The 20511-nt window shown below is 47.2% G+C and overlaps 1 protein-coding gene across 3 annotated transcripts in view; it reads left to right on the forward strand.

Annotated features, from left to right (window-relative positions):
• Window positions 1–218: 218 nt before the first annotated feature.
• CYTH1 (cytohesin 1) overlaps window positions 219–20511 on the forward strand; it is a 53826-nt gene continuing 33533 nt past the window's right edge. Inside the window, exon 1 of one of the 3 annotated variants that reach the window (XM_061615861.1) lies at window positions 219–436. Coding sequence is in view for 2 of the 3 variants with exons in the window: in XM_061615858.1 (XP_061471842.1) it covers window positions 14400–14478 (79 nt within the window). In the remaining variant the exon portion in view is untranslated. Of the gene's footprint in view, window positions 474–14308; window positions 14479–20511 lie in introns of those variants that run through there. The other 2 variants (XM_061615859.1, XM_061615858.1) reach the window with 2 other exon arrangements.

The raw sequence follows: 20511 nt of genomic DNA on the forward strand, positions 1-20511 counted from the left end.
TTTCAGCCATGCTGTCCCCATGCAATCAAGGCGGGAACGCGTGCGTTGTCAAAGGAGTAGACGCCCTTTCCCCGTCTGAAATTAATGTATATGCATACTATTTTACATACTCTAAATATTCAATACTTTTTTGGAGGAGGAGGTCGAACGGACGGCTGCAATCCAATCCCTGTTAAGAGATTGTGAGCCCAGAACCAGGCGCGCCCCGGACTCGATCGGGCGGAGCAAACACCTCTGAACCTGTTTCCTCGAGACTGATACGCGTCCTTCTATCACGTGGCCCGAAAGCCGCGCCTCTTTCCAGTTGGGTTTCAGAGGCAGTGTTCTTCTCCCCAGTCCCCGTCACGTGCACTCGGCGGTGGGAAGGAGCTTGCTGACTAGCGGTGGTCACCTTGCATAGACTCCGCGCCGGAGCAGGCGGCCGTGCTGGACGCTGGTTGGTAACATGGAGGAGGAGGAGGAGGGCGGATACGGTGAGCGAGCGAGCGAGCGAATGAATTAAATGCATTCAAGGAGATAGAAGCAGCATTTTAGACTAGGCAGGGGAGCGTCACGCTTACGCTTGACGAGGGAGAGAGCGATTCAAGCTTCACTCTTGTGAGAGGTTATAAGGGGGAGTGGCCCTTGCTTATACAGCGAACAGCCCCTGCCTTAAATTGCGGAGGAGGGGGAGGAAGGTCCAACTACCCACACACACACACAGTTGGATTTGGGAATAAGTCTCTCGTTCCATTCTAGGATTAAGGGAGGGTAAAGCAGTAGTGAATTAAAGAGACTTGGAAGCTGTATGTCTAGTTGTCCTAAGGGGGATCCTGCTTCCAGTAGAGTAGAATCAATAAGGTTTGGGGGGCGGGCTAGTAGGTCCTGAGGAGAGATCAGCCCATGGACATAGGGAGTACAGTATGTGCTGCGCAAGGCAGCGGCGTGGGAGGGGTGAGGTGCCATCGGTTAAGGGTGGGGTTGTGGAGGGGATCGAGCTAGGGCGCTTGCGGGTTACCTTATTTCTCAATTTCTCCCTGTGTAGAAGGGTAGCTGCCCCGTTGGGAGAATGGAGGCCTCGAGACAGCTGTTGTACTGTGTGGTCTACAGGGCAAAGACAGCTGTTCCTTCCTGGGGGAGGAGGGTTAAGCTTCCAGTCAATTGCGGTGGGGTTTGGGAGAATGTTGCTGCCTTTTAGGCAAAGGGACATGGGGCTGAACTCAAAATCGTTTACAGGGAAGGGTCAGGGGTGGGTGCCCTTGTGTGGGAGCCCTGGGGAGAGGGTTAATGAGAGACAGCTGGGCTGCATGTGTGCCTGCCTGCCATGGTAGGAGACTGTATGTCAGGCGTTTATCCACTGGGCTGTTTTAGGGCCATGAGCTGGGCAGGGAAGCGTGAACTGCCTCTTGGTGGAGAAGGGAAGGAAGGTTGCAGGAATGACTGCAGGGTAGCAACAGCTGCATGAGTAGCAGATGCTTCTCTTTTCTGTTTCCCTCACAAGTCCTTCTAAGACTGAACTTGAGTTAAGCTGTCACAGTTGTGCCTAGTGTGTGGGGGGTGGGAAGGTTGCTTTTGGGGCCTGGACTGATAGCTGTGTTTGAGCTGTGTGCCCACCTGCCTGCTATTTCCTGCCAGCGCCGATCACCTTCTGTGAATGGGATGCAGGGCGTAGGTTGGCAGAAGCCCTGGAGGTGGCCTATTGGGGAAGTCCTGGATGACTGGCCCCATCAGATGCCTCATGCGACTCGTGGAAGGCCCTCAGACAGGCCCTGCTCTTACCCAAGCTCTAAATTACATGTCTAGGTATGTGTATTCTGAAGCAGCAGTGGCAATGAGAGCGGTGTTTGCAAAATGACAGTGTTCAGAAGGTTGTGCGGTGGTGAACTCCTCAACTCCAGTGGTAATGAGATGGTTTTGCCCTGAGCAGGGAGCAGTAGATTCTGGGCTGGGGGATTTGAGGCTGGTATAAAGGCATATCTTGCATAAGAGATAGGGCAGGCCTGCTTCCTGAGAGAACCCACATATATAAGGAACTGGAACAAATTCAGCAGTGCTGTGACAAACCATGCAACACTGCTAAAACTTCCTAAGTGTGTATGTGCTGAGAAGCTGTCCTCAAAGAATCAAAGACGATCTGTAATCTGTGGCCTATATCTCTGCTCAGTCCTCATCTGGTGTGCAGGTTGCTAATATGGTAGCTTTTCTCTCTTTCAGAATTGAGGTGCTCTGCCTGGCCTTGGGGAAGGGAAAGAGGTGTAAATTCCACATATTGATCCAGGATGTGTGTTGTCAAAATAGTCTGAATGATTCCACAGAGCTGGCCCAAGGCATTTTGCTGCCTGAGGTAGGGACAACTAGGTGGTGCTCCCCCTTCCCAATTCCACATACAGAAGCTAATTGGACTGGCAGTTGAATATTACTTCTACGGTGGCGATAGGGCAGTTTCCTCCACCACATCTGAAGGTGGCAGCGTAGCTTAGGGTGCACAAGGCAGACCATGCATGGTGCACACAGCTCCCGCACCTTGCTGCTGCTTCCTGCCCCCCAGCATCTGCCACTTGATGCAGCCGCCTCACTCTTCCTAATGGCGGGCCCTGTATGTATATTTTTAAATTGAGAACTGTGGAGGTCATTCCTTGTGCTGGAGTACCACTCTGTTACTTATTGGCTCACAGGTAAGGTATGAGACTCCGTGGAAGGCCTCCATTTCAAAGAGTCTGTGGTCCTTTGCTTACTCAGCTTTATGTGTATGACACTGCAATGGAGGGAGTCTCCCAGTGTTGTGTCCCCCAAATCCACTCGAATACTTTTAACATTGGGAACATCTCTGCAGTGCCATTGCACCAAGAGGTTAACTTAATATGTATGACCCAGTTATGGGTGAGTGGCTGACTTAGAGGCCTCCCCAGTGGAACCCAGAGCTTGAATCTGTGAGCTAGCAGCTGTGACATGCTGGGGTAGTAGAGCCTTGCTTGGTTTATTTTTCCTCTTGCATGGCATACACCATCATGCAAATGGCACCCTGGGCTTTCTTTTCTGTTAGCACTGTGGCATTTGAACCCCAGGTGGCTTTTGAGTTGGGCGGCTTGGACACATCTTCATTTAATAACTGAGACCCAGGCTGAGGGTGAAAGCCATGACTGAAGCTGTTGGTGGTATTTTCTCCAGCAGCCTGCACACGTCTGTGCCACCAGTGTGCTTGTCCCGGATTTGCCTAGTACATGAATATTCCAGCTGTGTTGCTCACTTTTGCTATGATCCAAGCAAAGGTGTCTGGTAAAAGTGGAGTGATGCTTAAATTATGTATGCAGCTGCTTTCCTATCTAGGGTGTACTGTGAGTGTTAGATTAGTTGTATAGTGATAATCTGCCTTTCAGGCAAGTGGTAGGCTGATCAATTTCTGCTCACCATGGTACTCAGTCCTGTGTGTTTTCAACCTGGGTAACACTGCCCAGTCACAAGGAGGGGCCCTGTATGTTCATCAGCAGAGGTAACTTAGGGATAACAGCAGTTTCAGAGGCTGATGCTCCCTGCTCTCCTTTCTTCCTTTGTCAGGCTAGCAACCCCCAGACCAGACCAAAGGGGGGAGATTCTGAGGCTGAGTTGTCCTGTGGTTGCCACTGACAGCTGGGTATATTTAAGCTAATTATTTTCACAAGTTATGTTTGCTGTAAATAGGAGATTATGGCTTCTCTGCAGTAACATGAACAAGGGCTGAAAAATACATCCAGTTACTGTATGCCAGTATTATTTTTATTTTAGCTGCCTGAACTGCCATGTGCTAGGGATTCGTCTAGCCCAATTATGATTTTAATCTATTCTAACATTCTCATTTACATGGCTGCAAAATATTACGGAGGGAGATGTGGTGTTGGGGGAGCTCAACACTTTCATGCTCAGAGACCTAAGCAAGGGCTTAAGAAGGCTCGCAAATTACCTTGCTCATCTAGTGGAAGTATGTTGAAAAGCAGAGAGGTAAGAAAGAACGTTCTCCCCCATTCAGCCTGGCCATTGCTTTCATCTGAAAACACATGGATCCATGTGTGCCCTACATAGGTTTACTGTGTAGAATGTGCTGTCTTTTTGCAGGCTTAAAGCAAGCCTGCTGTGTGTCTGCTTGAGCACTTGTAGGACGGTGCCGAGTCCTGTCACTTCTGAAGCCAGCAGCTAGCTCTACTCTGCTGGCCTATTTGTTTACAGGGAAGCTAAATTTATCCCTATTTGCATGGGAGTTGTCAGGTTGTTCCAGCCAAAGAGGAAGCAAGGGCACCCTTGCAAGTGGATGTGACTCTATTGTGATAGCAAGATTCTCTCCGGGAAAGCTTTTGAGGGGCATCTCTGAGTTTACAGCATTTGTATTGAATGTTCCCATTGATCCTGTACAATGAGCCTTCAGGATACAGTGGATGGAAAGTAGTTTGGCTGTGCTGGGAATTAGGGCACACAAGGCCACTGTGGAGGTGTCTACCACATTGATGGTCCCAATTCAGGGAACAAGTTCTGAAACTGTTTGGTTAGGAGGAGGAAGAGAATTTGTTATGTCAGTCTGAGAACACAGAGACTGCTGCGTGTGCACTCGTGCAATGAACACCACAACCTCTGTAGCACATATTTCTTTCTAGTCGGGGGTTACTCCACTTCTTTGTTCCTCTTCTTGGGTGTCACGCAAGCTCGACTCATCCTTCCCTCTTTTGCCCTTCCCTCAGTGTGGCTTGCCAAGGACTACCCAGTCTTTCCTCTTGTTGCTGTTGTCTGCCCCATCCACTGAGGTTTTTAATAATGTTGGGAAGGGCTAAGCAACTGCAGGGTTTATCAAGCTGTGCACAACACATGCAGCCTTTAAAATGCCACCTCATTTTTTTATCATGTAATTTCCTGGGCTTTGATGTTTTGCTCTGGCAATGCAGCCTCTGTCCCTCTAGGCTGCCTGTTTTGCCAGAATGTAGCCTGCAAATCTGCACTCTGCTCTCTGTGGTTTGCACTCAATGGATATTTCCTTGCCTTCTGGCTTGGTAATAAAATCTGTGGCCTTGAGACATGAACGGGGTAGGAGATGGTCTCATATTTCATTCAGTTGTTGTAGAACCCTGCATACTTTGTGGGCAACTGCTGTGTGTCCCCTGACACATAGCAGCTGCCAACAAAGTATGCAAGTTCAAGGATGCAAATGCCCCATTCATTGTGTGCTATTGGTTAAATGTAGAAGTATCTCTAGCACAACTGGACTGCAGTGGGGTGTGGCTCTGCAGCTTTTCAGATGGCTCTGGGCTCCATCAGTAACTACTTAAATTCTCAGACTGCCACTACTGATTTCCCTTGGAGCTGTGTAGGAAGGCAGTTTGCTCTTGCCCAGTGCTTATAAACTTGTGGTCATAGGCATGTTACCCTTGTCAACAAAGGAATATATCTGCACCCCTATTCATTCTGGAGCCCAATTTCCTTTTAAAGAGCTCAGTAAAGCTAAGAAAAGTCTTGGCAACTTGAAATGAAGCTTTAGAGACAGCAGGTGGTGCACTTTCCCTAAGTGTTCTTCTGACTAGACATTGATGCCCCATTGAATCCCAACACTGAGTCACTTCCAGTAATCCTCTGTGGTTTTAACGTGTGTGTGTGTGTGTTGTTTTCATGATGCCATATGATGAATCGGAAGTGCTGTGAAGATCAGTGTATTTATTCTCTGGCATTTATTAAGCACAATGCTTTGAGTATGCATCTGCTCTGAGAACATGAAATGAATGGGACCTCTTGTGAGATGCCCAGCATGGACATGGATGTTTGGGAGAGGAGGTGCTTGTGATGTTGTGGCTGGTGATTCTTGGAGTTTGCTTGGCCAGAATGAGGATGATATAAGTAGGACCAGTAGCCGAAAACAAGGTGACATGGGTACTAGGAATGCAAGAACCCCAGTGTTATGTGCTGTCTGTGGTGTACAGGTAAAAATATTGCATGATTTGGCTATATCTTGCAAATGAGCATATAGTTCACTTGCATTCTTGTATTCTGAGCGGTTGGGCAGAATGGATGGCAATTGCAGAATTGCATACTTCTGGCTGCCAGGAGAGGGAATACTTTGTGGTAATGAGCAAGCAGGTGTGCTGTGAAAGTGACTGAGGGATAGGAAACTGTGTGATCACTCCTAGAAGCATCTCTCCATTCACCTCTTGTTTTTAAGCTCTTATTGAAACTACCAGCACACTTCCAAAATGTTGTTGAAGATTATAAGGGATGGAAACTTGATTTTAAAAAAAATAGTATATTTATGTGCGGCTTTCAGGATTTTGTGTTTAGATTACCAAAAACCAGGCTGATAGTGTGGTGCGTTCCCAGCCTTCACTTTCTTCATCCGTGCAAGAGATCTATTGTGGAGCAATAATCTCGCACTGTCTTTAGCAACATTGCACATACCCAGTTCTATGGGAAATGATTGCTCACAGTGAAGAGATGGTTTTGTGGGTACAAGTTACCAGTTTGCTTGATCAGCGCAATTGCCACGGAAGTTGCTCTAGAAATGAAACAGATGTGCATGCCCCTTGCTCTGCCTCTGTTAGGGGAAGGGGTGCTGATGGAATGTTGCTGAGGGTGCAGCTTCTCTCTTGTGTTTCTTGGTTCAGATCACGGGGGGGGCATGGCAGCAGTGGGGGGGGAGAAGGCATTGGATGATTGAAATGGGATTGTGCTGTGTGCGTGCAACAAGCTGCTGCTTGGCCAGAGATTAACAAAGGAAATGCAGTTCCCAAATACAGGTTCACTTGGGGTGGTTCCAGACTCATCCAGTGCCAACTCCCACTCATGTTTGGGTAATGTCTGGAATCCAGATTTTTGCAAATGAAACAAATCAGAAAAATCTAATGGAAACTGATGTAAAGTGTATTCTCATTGCAAAACATGGTGCCTGCATTTTGCTAACATGTGCACTGTATTGTGTGGTCAGGGTGTACTTGCCCCTTTTCGCTCCCTGCCCTCAAACATTGGGGCTGAGTCTTGAGCAGCGGCGTCACTAACGGGAGTGCAGGGGGGGGTGGACCTCCGGTGTGTGCCCTCCCAGGGCCATGGACGAGGTGGCTGGGCTTGCATGCGTGCACTCGAGGCCAGCCACCCGTGCATGCCTCTGGGAGGGCGTGTGCCGGAGGGGCACCCAGCCGGAGAAGGCCTGGGAATGCCAGCGCGCCTCCCTCGCCTCGCCGACGCTGCTCCCGGTCTCGCCTGCCCACCTGCCTCCGAGGAGGAGTTGGAGCAGCCTTGCCGGGCAGCGGGGCGGGGCGGCTCTGGCTGTCACCCCCCTCATGGTGACACCCGGGTGCGGGCCGCACCCCGGTAGTGACGCCCCTGGTCTTGAGTTGTGCAAAAGTCCGGGTTGGAGATTTGTTTGGCACAAGAAAGGAACTGTGTTTATAGTGTCTGTGCTGTCTAGTTTGCAGGTTTGTCATTACCCTCTCTGTGTGTGTGTGTGTGTGTGTGTGTGTGTGTGTTTGTTTGTGTTTTTCACACAGTCAGGCAGGTTTGAGTGCCTGAACTTCCAGTCCCTCCTTGCCTGGAGCAGACTGACTGCAGCACTAATCGTGCTGCATGGAGGATTACCGGCCAACAGGATTAAAGGGTTTCTGTAAAAAGAGCTGAAGAAGAAGGGGGGATGGGCTGGTGTGGGAGTTGGGAGGGCAGGCATGACTGATGGACGGAGAGAAAAGCAGGGAGGTACAAAGGCCTCAGAAGTGGCACCAGAAAAAAAATTCGGGGAGGGGGGACAGAAAGGGCACAGTATATTCCTAGGTGGGCAAAATATATTAGGTGAGGGGGACAAGCTACTTGTCTGGGGGGGGCATCTGTGCCCCTTTGTGCTCCCCTTCACCTGATTTAGGAAAGAGGTTCTTGCTGGCCACAGAAAACTCACTACTGCTCTCTAGTGGTGGAGAAGCCACCCGTCTTGTTCCTGCATGAACTAAGGGCAGCTTTTAGACTACAAGAAGCAGGCAGAACTAAACATTAACAATAGCACCTTTAGAGCTCCCAACCTAATGCTTCCCTCATAGCAGTAAAGTGTGTGTGTTGGTGGGGGGATGTAGAGAGAGAGATTTGCCGGGAAGTTTCAAAGAATAGCATTGGGGGGGGTGCTTAGGTTGCCTGCTGGCCTGTCTGCCAGCTCTCTCCCACTCAGGCTGCATTTAATTGTCTCTTCCCAGCTGGGCTCTGAAACTGGAAGCAAGCTTAGGGATTGCGAGGGGTGTGTCTGTGAGAGAGAGCATTTGCAGTATCAGCAGGCATGGGAAGGGTTCGAACACCCACTCCTCCCACTGCCTGTGCTCTCTTGCTAGTCCCTTATCTCCACCCCCATATTCACGTTATCTCACCGAAAGTGCCTTTGGGAGTGTATGTTTGCTGAGATAAATACTATGTAGTTTTCTTGTTTTAAATGTCATGAATGACGTCCCCCTGCCAGCATCCCTTGGAACTATATAATGGCACTTGCCAACAGGTCTCAAGTCAGTTTACGTGTGTAATTATAGTAAAATGATCCCCTTTTAGAATCCTGTTTCCAGGACTTGGGATTGGGTCAGGCCCCTCATCTGTGGGACTCATTTGGGGTTAAATACTGTTTCTCGGCTTCTGTTCTCAATGTGTAAAATGACAGTGACCAACCTCGCAGGGTTAGTGTGAGAGGGCAGACGCTCACATCACAACAGAAGCTGTTTCAGATATAAACTGTAGTGCTTGAGATGTGCTGTCATTGCACTACGGCTTTGTCCATATTGTCTTCATGTACCCCCCCCCCGTTGTTTCAGGAAGATTGCTCCTGCTGAGTGGGGGCGTTGTGCAGAGTTTTGCTTGTTGAGTGGGGTACCTCCTGTGACACTGGGGAGTGGTGAGGTCTGGCATCCTGTCAGATGTGCTGACCTCTGAGGATGTGAGGTATCCCTGTCCTAAAGCTACAGTGTGTGTGTGAGGTGGGGTGTTAGTGGAATTATTTCTATTTCCCGCTTAGTTTATCCACTATGTGGCATAGGATGTTTAAAGTTCAGGACCGCTATCCCCCTACCCCATAGGCTCTGACCCATATAAAGCTGTTGTCCTGATTCTTTAAACAACTATATATTGAGAAGTTCAGCATACAGAGCTGTGTCTCTCACTGCCAGGGATGTCACTAGACACGTAAAGGGCACTGGACACAACTCATGATGCAAATTTGCTTAAAGGTACAAAGTGCTCCTGGGCAAATTAAGATGGCTGGACTTCTACTAGCACTGCACTTTCCAGCATACTTAGCTGCTCTGTAAGCAAAGTTTTTTTTAGTTTAACAAAAGGAGACAGGAGGAGAAGAGGCGGAAGATCTAGGATACAGCACAAAATTAAAGCCCCCTGGGCCAATCCCAAATTACGCTCCTGGTCGCTGCCGCTGTGTAATGGACTTTACTGACCTTGGCATACAGTTCTTCAATGGACAGAAGCCATATTTAGGTCAGAGCTGACTTTTTCCCTGGGGGTGTTGTGCTAAGCTTTTGGATTTGGCTGGCTTGCAATAAATGCTGTGGTCTAACAGCTTAGCTTGCTAGTTTCATTCTGCAGAAACCAGACATGTTAACTGTTCACTGTTCCCAAACTTCTCTTTTCATTTTGCATGACAGTACAGTACTGGGGTGGCTTTCTAATCCTATTGGACAGATTCCCATTTTGCTGTCCATATGATTTTGGGTTCCAGTTCTGGGGCACAGCTCTTGCTCCAAGTCCTATCACTACCTACTGTGTGTGCATTCAGAGACTGAAGTGGCAATAGCTCCTTATCTGATGCATGTGGTGCTTATTAACTAGAGCTCTCTACTCTTTTGTGGGGAGATGTTGGCTGAAAAGAACTGTTTTTTTCTGCCCACTCATTTGGGGCAGAAGTCATTGTGGGACCTCTTTTTAGTTGCACTTCTGCGGCTCAGGCAGAGAATACAGTGGAAGAACCAGCAGCTCATGAGTGGAGGCTTACGATGATGCCCATTATAGGTGGAGAAAGAAAAGAGAGGAATGTGAATATGGCTACCCTTGTTTCAAGTGGCATCTCTTGGGCACTTGAACTCATCCTGAGGCAAGTGACAGTGGGGGATGCCACCTTGCAATGTTTATTTTGTTATGCTTATATCCTGCTCTTCTTCCCAAAGGGAGCCCAGGGAGGCTCATAACAGAATAAAATACAGTACAATAAGCCATAAAGTTTGAAGCATCAATCAAAATGTATTAAAAATAAACCAGTTAATATTTTTGATGCAGAGGGCTTCAGTGTTGATCTGCTTCTACCAGGTGACTGACATTATGGCAAATTATGTTTATCATCAATTACAGCTCCTGTAGAGTCATTTTACATACATTTTAGCTCTAATTGAACTATCATGTATGTCAAAGATTGCCCCCTGGGGTCCTTTGACCTCATCAACCCCAAAGGGGTGTCCTTGCTTCCGAGAACATTCCCAATTCCCTGGGCCACTGCTTCCCGGGCAAGCACTCACTTTCCTAGGGTTAGTTTATACCTAACGCCAACCTTAGAAGGTAGATTGCCACCACCCCTTTAAATAGTCCTTCACCCTGAGTAAGGGGAAACTCAGCACTATCTGAAATCCTAGAGCAGATCTATTGTTAAACTCCTTGCTCTGGAGCATTAACCTAAATTAATCAACAGTAGTCTGTAGTGTGTGGTCAAGGACTGGATTTTAGAGCCAAAGCCCCAAGCAATACATACCAATAAGAAAAGGTAGGTTATTTAAAAGAAAAGAAAGGTACATATAAAAAGAGAGCAGCATATATTTCCTTTAAAGCCAATTACCCTCAACAGGGCTGAGCAAGAGATACATTTACATAACACTGTGAGAGATTCAAATAGACAAAAAAGAAAATAACAAAGCTTACTTAGCCTGGCTTAATACTCACTTCAAGTTGAAAGCCTGGTGCCCCATGATTTACAAGCGTCTTCAGGCAAGTCAAGATAGATGGAATAGGGAACAATTAACAGAAGGATCATAAGCTGGTATAGCACAGTGGGGAGGAGAGCCTGGCTGGGAGTCCAGAGTCTGTGAGTTCAAATCCCCGCTCATGTCTCCTGGGTGTCAAGAGCCAGCTAAATATCACCCCCACAGTGAGTGGCTCAGGGGTTACGTGCCCTGCCACCTGTGCAGCCGTGGGCAAGCTGCATAGGCCCAAGGAGCCCAGTTGTCCCCCAGCTGGCAGTTGCGGACAAGGAAGGGGCTGGCTTATACAGCTGTGGCAAGCTGAGCAGGCCCTAGCCACCGGGGAAGGACTAGCCTCAGAGGGAGGCAATGGTAAACCCCCTCTGAATACCTCTTACCATGAAATCCCTATTCATAGGGTAGCCATAAGTCGGGATCGACTTGCAGGCAGTTCATTTCCATTTTTCAACAGAAGGATCACCCTTCATTTTATGGGGTTTAATTGAAGGCAGTCCATTTCCATTTTCAGCTGGCAACAGGGAGGGAGCCAATTAGCCATCCTAGGTGCCGTTTCCATGAAGATAAGGAGGGCTAGGCAGTTCACACCAAGCAGTCCCTGATCTGCAATACCCAAACTCCTGTCTTTGATCTCAGGAAGCAGATAAGAGATAACAGATAGGACCCAGTTGCATCTTCTTGACATTAGCAATCTGCAGCTGTCTGGCACTAAAACACTTGGGTTTCCCCAGTACAGAGTATCCCGGAGGTCTTTCAACAAATCCTCCAGAATTCCCTTTGGTTGAGCCATTTCAGCTTGACCAAACTTAGCTATTGTTGACAATATGCACTTTACATTCTGTTGCCATTTAACTTCATTTCCTCTACCTCCTGTACACCCATATGTAGTGCTAGATTTAGGAACAAGCCTAGTAAGCCATGGCCTTGGGCCTCACATTATGAGTGGCCTCTAAACATATTGAAGATGATGAAGTTTTTATTGTATTTTATGTGTATTTTATTGTGCTGCATTTACTGCAACTGATTTGTACGTCGCCTAGAGTGGCCATTGGCCAGATAGGCGACACATAAATTTAATTATTATTATTATTATTATTGAAATCGCTTTGGCTTAAATAACCTTTCATATAAAATCCACCGCCAAAATTCTGAACCCTAATCCATGCCCAGTCCTGTCAATTTTTCTTCCAGGGCTGCTGGACTATTTGAATCATCCACAGGTTGCCCAGCTTCTGCTCAGATCTCAAGAGGAGACAATGGGAGCTACCATGCCAACACATTTTCAGAGACTGCTTACACCCATATGTACCTGCCCGTGATTAAAAGTCATCTGGTCCTGGTCTCCTTTGCACACCTGGAATGAAAGATGTTAGACTGGCAGGTGTGCGGGAGAGTGCCTTTTCAGCCATGGCCCCCAGGCTTTGGAATATCCTATCCCAAGAAGCCTGATTTGCTCTTTCCTTGATAGTGTTTTGGAGACTTTTGAAAACCATTTTGTTCCAGAGAGCCTTTAGGAGGGACTGAAGATATAGCCTGAAACTGTTCTTATTTTCCTCCCCTTTCAAGGTTTACTTACCTTTTTAGTTCCTTTTTAATATCACCCCCTTGAATTGTTAACTGTATATTATGCATTTTAATCTATTTTAATGTTTTATTGTATTCTTATTTACTGTGTATGATTGCATTGTGAGCTGCCCTGAGTGCCACATTGTGGGGCAGAAGGGCAGGATAGAAATATTTTAAATAAATAAATTCTACTGTCTCATTCCACACCAACCATCATTTTCTCTACTTGCCACTTTCTTATGGTATGGAGCCTCTGAATCTTGATATGGCTTAGGGCCTCAGCATGTCTTCATCTGGCCCTGCCCGTATGTGTATGTACCTGGCAACTGATGAACACGCATCTGATGAATGGGACTCTAGTTCACAAAAACATATGCCACTGCCAACCTTGTCACTTTTTAAGGTACCACAAGACTCTTTGTTTTTGGGGATAGGTTGAGAGTGCCTGACTTAAAGCAACATTCATGAGGAGTGTTTATTTTTAGACCAGTGATTCCAGGTGGTTAGGAGAGCCAGGCAAAGAGTAGTGATGTTGAGTTTTATTTGGGAGAATTCCTTCAGATGAGCTATGTATCGCCTCTACAATGAGATCTGGGGTTTTGCTTCATCCCATTCCATCCTAGCAGGATGCTGTTAGTGGGAGCTAATCTGCTGCACAGAGGAGGTTTTCCAGGAATGGCTTTTTAAGATAGGATGCCCATACTGCTGGCCATCTAATGTAGCCTTGTTCTTCAAGCATTTGGCAGACCAGACGATTCCAGCATCTGTGCACTTCCTTTCCCCCACATACTCTACAGCTGAGATGTGCACCTGTGTTTGTAGAGATAAGCTTTCCAGTTCCTTTTATGCCTTGTTTCAGTTGCTGTTCATCCTTGTGCCATGGCTCTTTTCCAAGTGTTTTGAGAAACAGAAGAGCCAGTAGCCACGTCCAAGGAAAATAACCAATCGCTCCCGTTCTTCAAGCTCTCGGCTGACATTTCTGTTCTAATGGGGGGGGGGCTAAAAACCTTTTAAGGGAACAGCTGAGAATCCAGCAACAGTTGCCAGGTCTTCACTGCAGCATGCAATTGTAGCCTTTTTAATTCTTGAAACATTTGCCGTTAGGATCCTGCTAGCCAGCCTCCGTTGTCTTCCTGCTTAGGTGGAAGCTACTGCTTTGAAGAAAGGGTCTTATGCCTAGAGAAGTGGTCATGAACTGTACCTACCACCAAGCTCCACATGGTGCTGCTCCTGATTCTACTTTTTATAGTGCTGGGCAGATGGAAGCAAGCATCCCGCTGGCTCCACACTCTACAACTCCTACCCTGCTGCTTTTTTACATTTTCCATAAGCATATGTGTACATGCCAGTCTTTGGCGTCTGTATACACTATATTTTTCTGCACCTTCCTTTTATGCACTGACTGTTGCTATGCAACAGCCCAGCTCGCTAGATGCTTAAAGCTCTAATAATGCAGCCAGATAAAACCGACCTAAAAATACCCTTTGCCCAAACCTCTCCTGGGCAGCTGGGAGGAGCGACCGGGGAGGAGCCAGGGGGCACCTTGGAAAAAGTTCCCAAACTGAATTGCCCTCTGAGTGGCTTTGTGCGTCTCGTCAGCTGATACAGTACAGTGGTGCTAGTAATAGTTTCCTGGCAGGGAGCTGGGATTGGCTGGGCTCAGTGCGTGGGAGTCTCTGCCGTTCCTTCTGCTCCAGCTGGACTGGGGATCCCTCTTTTGGTGTCCTTCCTTCCCCCCCCCCCGCCCCCACTGTCTGGGAGATGGGGAAGTGACAGCTGCTGCTTTCAAAGCCATTTGGTGCTGCAAATGCTGGACATCCAGAGGCTCCAGCCTCTGCACCCCACCTTGTTGCTGGCTCTTGCCTGCTTGGCCTGTCTCACCTGCCCAGTCTTGAGAGGGCATTGCACCAAGGCTTCGTCATGGGCACAGTCAGTGAGCTCTGTGCCTCCAGTTTCCAAGCCTTCCTGTGCACCTCCACCTTGGCAGTCCCCAAGCCAGGTAGGTGATTTTCTGTTTGCCTGTACTCTGTCCAGGAGTGCCTTGTGGTGATGGTGGAAAAAATAGGATGTGGGAAGTTGGAGTGTGTGTGCATGTATATGTATGTGTGTATCTATCTATATATTGGGGGGGAGCAGGGTTATTCATCTTCTGCTATGCCCTCTTCCTTGCAAGGTAAGTCATGACAGGCATATCATGTCACAGTCATGACAGGTGTCTCCCTAAGTGAAGGCTGCTAGTGACGGGGGTCTGGGCCACAGCTTCAGTACCTTTAGCTATGAGGTAGTTTTCCTCTTACTGAGACTTGATGCACTAATGCTCAGCCAATGTATAGCCTTATCTGCTGGAGCTTGTAAATACACTGGTGACTGAATTGCTTTGGAATGGTGAGCTTAAAAGAGTCTGTCCTACGATCCCTTGTGGAAAGAACCAGTGTCCCCTCCAGTATCTGGGCAGAGGGAGGGGCGACCACTGATTCATTGCCTTGCATTTGGTTATGATAAGACTGAAAGCATTTGTTTTTAATGCCTGTGGGAGTCTGTTTCTTCACTGGCAGGAGAGTCTCAAAGTGGATATGAACTCCAGACCACATCACTGTTTCCCCTACAGGCGCTGCTAGCCATATCTTCCCAGTATCTGTATGTTTTGTGAAAGAGTTGATCGTGCTGTCTTTACACACGGTGGTGTACATGAGTTGTTATGGGTGTTTTATCCCCCATATTCTTATAGAGATGGAATTTTGTATTTGAAGCTGCCTTTGTAAAGTGTGTGAGGGCAGATCATCCCCTTGCTCAGCAGGTTGGATGTCTAGCAGCGGGATTGTGGCTGTGACCTTTCTCTTGATCTCCTGAGGGGAAGGACGTATACCGTAGTGGTTTACAAACTTTGGATGGCCAGTTTGGAGTTTGCCCTTGTGGGGGATATGAAGGGCAAAAAGGACTGGGTTAAACAAGGTCTAATACTGAAGCCTTGGGCCTTCTTCACTCTCAACTCTGTTTTCACATTTTAAAAAAATGGCAAGTTACCTTAGGAAGACTCTGGCCAAGGCAACTTACAGTATACAAACTGAACAGAGCCAACAGCAAAATTTGGTAACTGGATGCGTTGAGGGGAGGGTGAGGGTGTTGGCACCTTTTTTTCTGACAAGATCTGCAAGTTGAATATGTTGTGTGACTGTTAAACCTGAGCCTCACACTGAGAACTGGTGTGGTGGTTAGAGTGTTGGACTGCGACCTTGGGAGACCAGGGTTCAAATCCCCACTCACCCATGAAGCTTGCTGGGTGACCTTGGGCCAATCACTGCCTCTCAGCCTAACCTACCCCACAGGCTTGTGTGGATTAAATGAGGAGGGGGAGAACCATGTTTGTACACCACCTTGAGCTCCTTGGAAGAAAGGTGGGGTATAAATGTCATAAATAAATAAAATAAATAAAAATAAATAAACCAACTGCAATCTTCACCAGCATGGAGAACTGACAATGGGCAAAGCTTCACCTGATGAATGTCTGCCTGTCCTACAGAGCCTCTGCTAAAGAAAAATGGGCAAGTCTAGTAAGATTACTCGATGAGATGGGCTTGTTTTCTTTCTCTACTTCCTTGCTGTGTGACAACCGGATGTGTGGAGGGTACTGATTTGGTTGATGAGAGTTTGTGGCTTTGAGTGGGTGGAGGCTAGTAGTCAAAGCAGAATGATCCCATATTAAAGCTAGTCCAAAATGTGAGAATGTGCCACTGAGCTCCCTGGTTCATTGGCTCAGCCCCAGGTTATGATATGCCTTTCATTCTGGTATCAAAATTTGTGATGTACTGGATCCAGGGAGTAAGAGAGATCATCTTACTTTGTATTCCCTGAGAGTTTCTGGGAATCTGCATGACTGATCACAGGCAACTAACAGAGAATCTGGTAGCTTTCCTAATATTCCCAGAACCAGGCATTCCCCTTTTTAAAAAGGGAGCAAGTTTCTAGACAATGCTATTTGTGGAGGAAAGTGTGAATATATGGATGGTCTCAGCATAAAACGTAGAAACCAGAGAGTGGTATTTTCAGACCCTTCCCATCTCACCAGTCCCTGTTAATTCCTTACATCAACAAATCTAGTGTTACCATTTCCCTTGCTCAGCCTGACATAGGGTTGGAACACTGGTCAATTGATTGTCTATTCATTTGACCATGGTAGAATGTTTTTGAATATTCTGCAAAGCCAAGAATGACACTGTTCAGATGGCAGACTCCCTTTTTTATTTCATTATGGTTTCAACTGTTCGTGAGAACTGCTTGCCCCTGCAGCAGTCAGGGGCATGCCTAGTGGCATATACTACTTGCTATAACAGCAGGTATCTCTAAACAGGGATACAAGTTGTCATAAGTGCCAAGATCACTCTTTTAACTGTGTCGCAAAACCCAGCAATTATAAACTGACACTGGTGTAGAGAGCCAGTGTGGTGTAATGGTTAAGGTGTTGGACTATGACCTGGAAGACCAGGGTTCGAATCCCGACATACCCATGAAGCTCACTGGGTGACCTTGGGCCAGTCACTGCCTCTTAGCCTCATGAAAACCCTATTCATAGGGTTGCCATAAGTCGGAATCGACTTGAAGGCAGTACATTTACATTTAGTGTTCCAAGACAATGTATAAAGAAGAATAAGCACGCAGTGAATTGTTCACATTTATAGAAACCTTACCTAACATTATTTATTCATTGTTAAGAAAAAGTTATTTTAGTTGTTTCACTATAATAGTTAATTTGTTTTTGTAATTAGCACAAGAATAAAATCTGATGATTAAAAGATATCTTTTTTTTGTTCTGCTTCAGTTAATGCTTTGAAGATATTTGATCGGTTGATGGGCCAAATATTTGTTGGACTGATCAAATGCTCATTGCAGCTCTGACAAATTTAAAGAAAATCCAACTTCAAAGTAAAACAACATCAGAACAGTGTCTCATGAATGAAGCATGTCTTATTTCAGGGGTAGCCAACATGTTACCCACTAGATCAGGAGTGAGTGAACTTCAACCTTATAGGATCTATTTTGTTTTTTCCTGGAATCCCAAAGTCCTCCAGCTGGAGCTGAATACAAAATAGTGGCTTAGGAAGGTGTGGACATTTAGAATTAAGGAAGAGAGGACATCTGAGTTTCTCAGCTCAGGAATTTGTTTTCTGTACCAGAACTAAGCTTGCAGTCCTTTCACATTCATTCCTGCCTCCCCACAGGCTTTCTTAATCTCAGCAGCCTAATGGGGAGGGGGGGTAGTTGGTACTACTGTTCAACAATATGAAGTAAAAAATCCTTGGTGATCTACTGTACACCACTCAGATCTACCAGTAGATCCTGATCTCTCCTTTTGCCTATCACTGCTCCAGATGTTGTCTAACGGCATCTTCCACGAGACCCATCCAACATAGCCAGTGGTCAGCAACTATGTGCAGTCCAGCAACATTTGGAGGGCACCATGATAATTCTGGTCTCAGGATTGTTTTTTTCATTAAAAGGGTTGGGGTTTCTTTGTAGCAAAACAAACTAAGATGAACTCCTCTGGTTAAGGAGGCACAGTTGTTGGGCGTGCAGAACATTCATGGTTTATTTATTTATTATTTGATTTATATCCCACCCTTCCTCCCAGCAGGAGCCCAGGGCGGCACACAGGGCATTTGCTGAAATACAAAATGTGGAAAGTGAAATCTCATACTAGATTGCTAATAAAGAGGTGGGTGAGCATATAAACCATGCAGAACTCTACTGATGGGTAAGGCAGCTAAATTGTGTGTGTGGGGGGGTCTAGGTGCCTTTCCTCTTTCCCTTTAGGGAAGCGTCCTGTGCAAAAGGGCATATACACCTACTCCCACAAAACCTGATCAAATTAAACCTTTTTTTAAAGCATTATTCTGCAGGTCCAACACATCAACAGGCATCTGAATTGCAGCATGCCACAAAATACAGCAGAGTAATGAATGGCTGGCAGGCTCCAGGCTCGTGCCAGACTGGAGGGGAATTCTGCCATTGCCCAGTGGCTTGCAAACAGGGCACAGCTGGAGTTTGTCATAAAGTATGTGAGGGGGAACCCAAGAGGCTGGTTATGTTGTTCTCCCTACCTCCACAGACGTTGGGGAGAGCTGCTTTCCCAGATGGCTGCTAGCTCCATCCTCAACAGACAAACAGAAGGGGATTCTAACTTGGCAGGAGCTGGGGGAGGGGCAGAACCGGAAGCCAAATGGTGTCCATGGAAACCAGGCCTCCATTCTCCACAACCAGGAGGCTTCTTGCAAAGCATGGTTGGAGCTGTTATGCCTCAGCTGTGAATGAAGAGGCATGAGATGATGATGGGGGCCCTGTGTACGTGTGCGCACCCCTTAGAAATGAGGATTTGATTATACATCTGCTAAACTTAATGGGGCTGGCAGACTTGGAGTTGGGGCCCTTTTCCTTGCCGCAGTAAAGTTTTATTTCCTGTGATGCAGCAATGAGAGGCAGCTGTCACTAGGAAAACAGGATGTGGTAGCAATAGCAGCTAAGAGCAGGAAGTTCTCATGGTGCCTTGAGCCCTGTAGTGCCTGGCAATTGGGTGGGGACGTGCAAAAGTGTGGGACAGCTGGATCTTGTCAGACACTATTTAAACTAGAGGGATATCCCAAAGATTCTTAATCTAGGAGCAACTTTGCAAAAACAACTGCTCCCTCTCTGTCTTGCTAGATGGGGCGGGGACCTTTTTCAACCCAAGGGCCTCATTCCCTCATGAGCAGCCTCTGAGGGGAAGGGAGCAGGAGCACATGCCAGTAGCAGGCAGGGACAGAGGCAAATGTGGGTGGGGCATTAGATGTGACTCTTGTTGGATGTGGCTACTATTCCAGCAATGCAAAACCCGGAGTTTTCTACACACAGATCTTTCCATCCAAGCAAGCGTTGTTTCAGTTAAGGACAACTTTCAGCCGGACAAAATCACTTGAGGTGGATATAGAGCACGGGCAGTGAGAGGTGTGGCCTGGGGAGAGGCCGGAAGGCCAGATAGAGAGGCCTGGAGGGTCTTCATTTGGCCTCTGAGGACTGAGATCCCCCAGCCTTCTAAATGGAAATGGACTGCCTTCACATCAATTCTGACTTTTGGCAACCTTAAGAATAGGGTTTTCATGGTAAGCGGTATTCAGAGGTGGTTTTACCATTGCCTTCCTCTGAGGCCGAGAGGCAATGACTGGCCCAAGGTCACCCAGGGAGCTTCATGGCTGTGTGGGAATTTGACCCTGGTCTCCCAGGTCGTAGTCCAACACCTTAACCATTACACCACACTGGCTCTAGACATATAAATATAGATCATCTTTGCTACAGGTGCAGCGCTGCTTGCAGTTGCTAGGGGGAGCTCTTGCTGAAGAGTTTTCTCAAATCAGACTGACTCCCCCCCCCCCCCCCGCTCGTTCTCCCTCAGTCTGGACCTCAGAATTGGAGGAGGTCAGAGCCAAATCTGTGTTGTGTTTCCAGCAGGTGGAAGTACTTGAAGGTTTATTTGTTAACTTCTGCGTCTTTTCTTGATCTGTCTGGGAGCAGCTTTTGAATGGCTCAGTACCTGCATAAGATTCCCCCCCCCCATTATTTTCTTCGTCTGGGGCATGGAAGTCTCCACTTTAGAGATGTGAAGGCCCAGGGGGAAAAATGGGGGGAAATAGAGGGAAAACCCAGGGTTTTTTAAAAACATTTTCCCCAGTTTGTGCTGGAAAATTGTGGGGGGAGGAAAAACCCAGAAAATTGGGGACCCCCCATTTTTCTGTTTATTTTTTCTGGGCCTTCACGTCTCTACTTCGCTTGAGAAGTCAGGATAGGGACATTCATTCACATGTACTGTGCCCAGTCCTGCTTACTGAAGAACAGGAGACACATTTGGAAACAGAAATTGTTGTGAGCAACACCCTCCCTCCATACCCACCACTGAATCCAGGCAAGTAGGCACTTCCCTCCCCCTCAGCCTGCAGTTAGGCTTTGGGAAAAAGTTTTAGCTTTTTTCAAGTCTGTGTGTGTGATCTTCCTGGAGAGTTCAGTTGGG

Source organism: Rhineura floridana, chromosome 3, assembly GCF_030035675.1.
Source record: "Rhineura floridana isolate rRhiFlo1 chromosome 3, rRhiFlo1.hap2, whole genome shotgun sequence".
In the NCBI taxonomy this organism is placed as follows: Eukaryota; Metazoa; Chordata; class Lepidosauria; order Squamata; family Rhineuridae; genus Rhineura; species Rhineura floridana.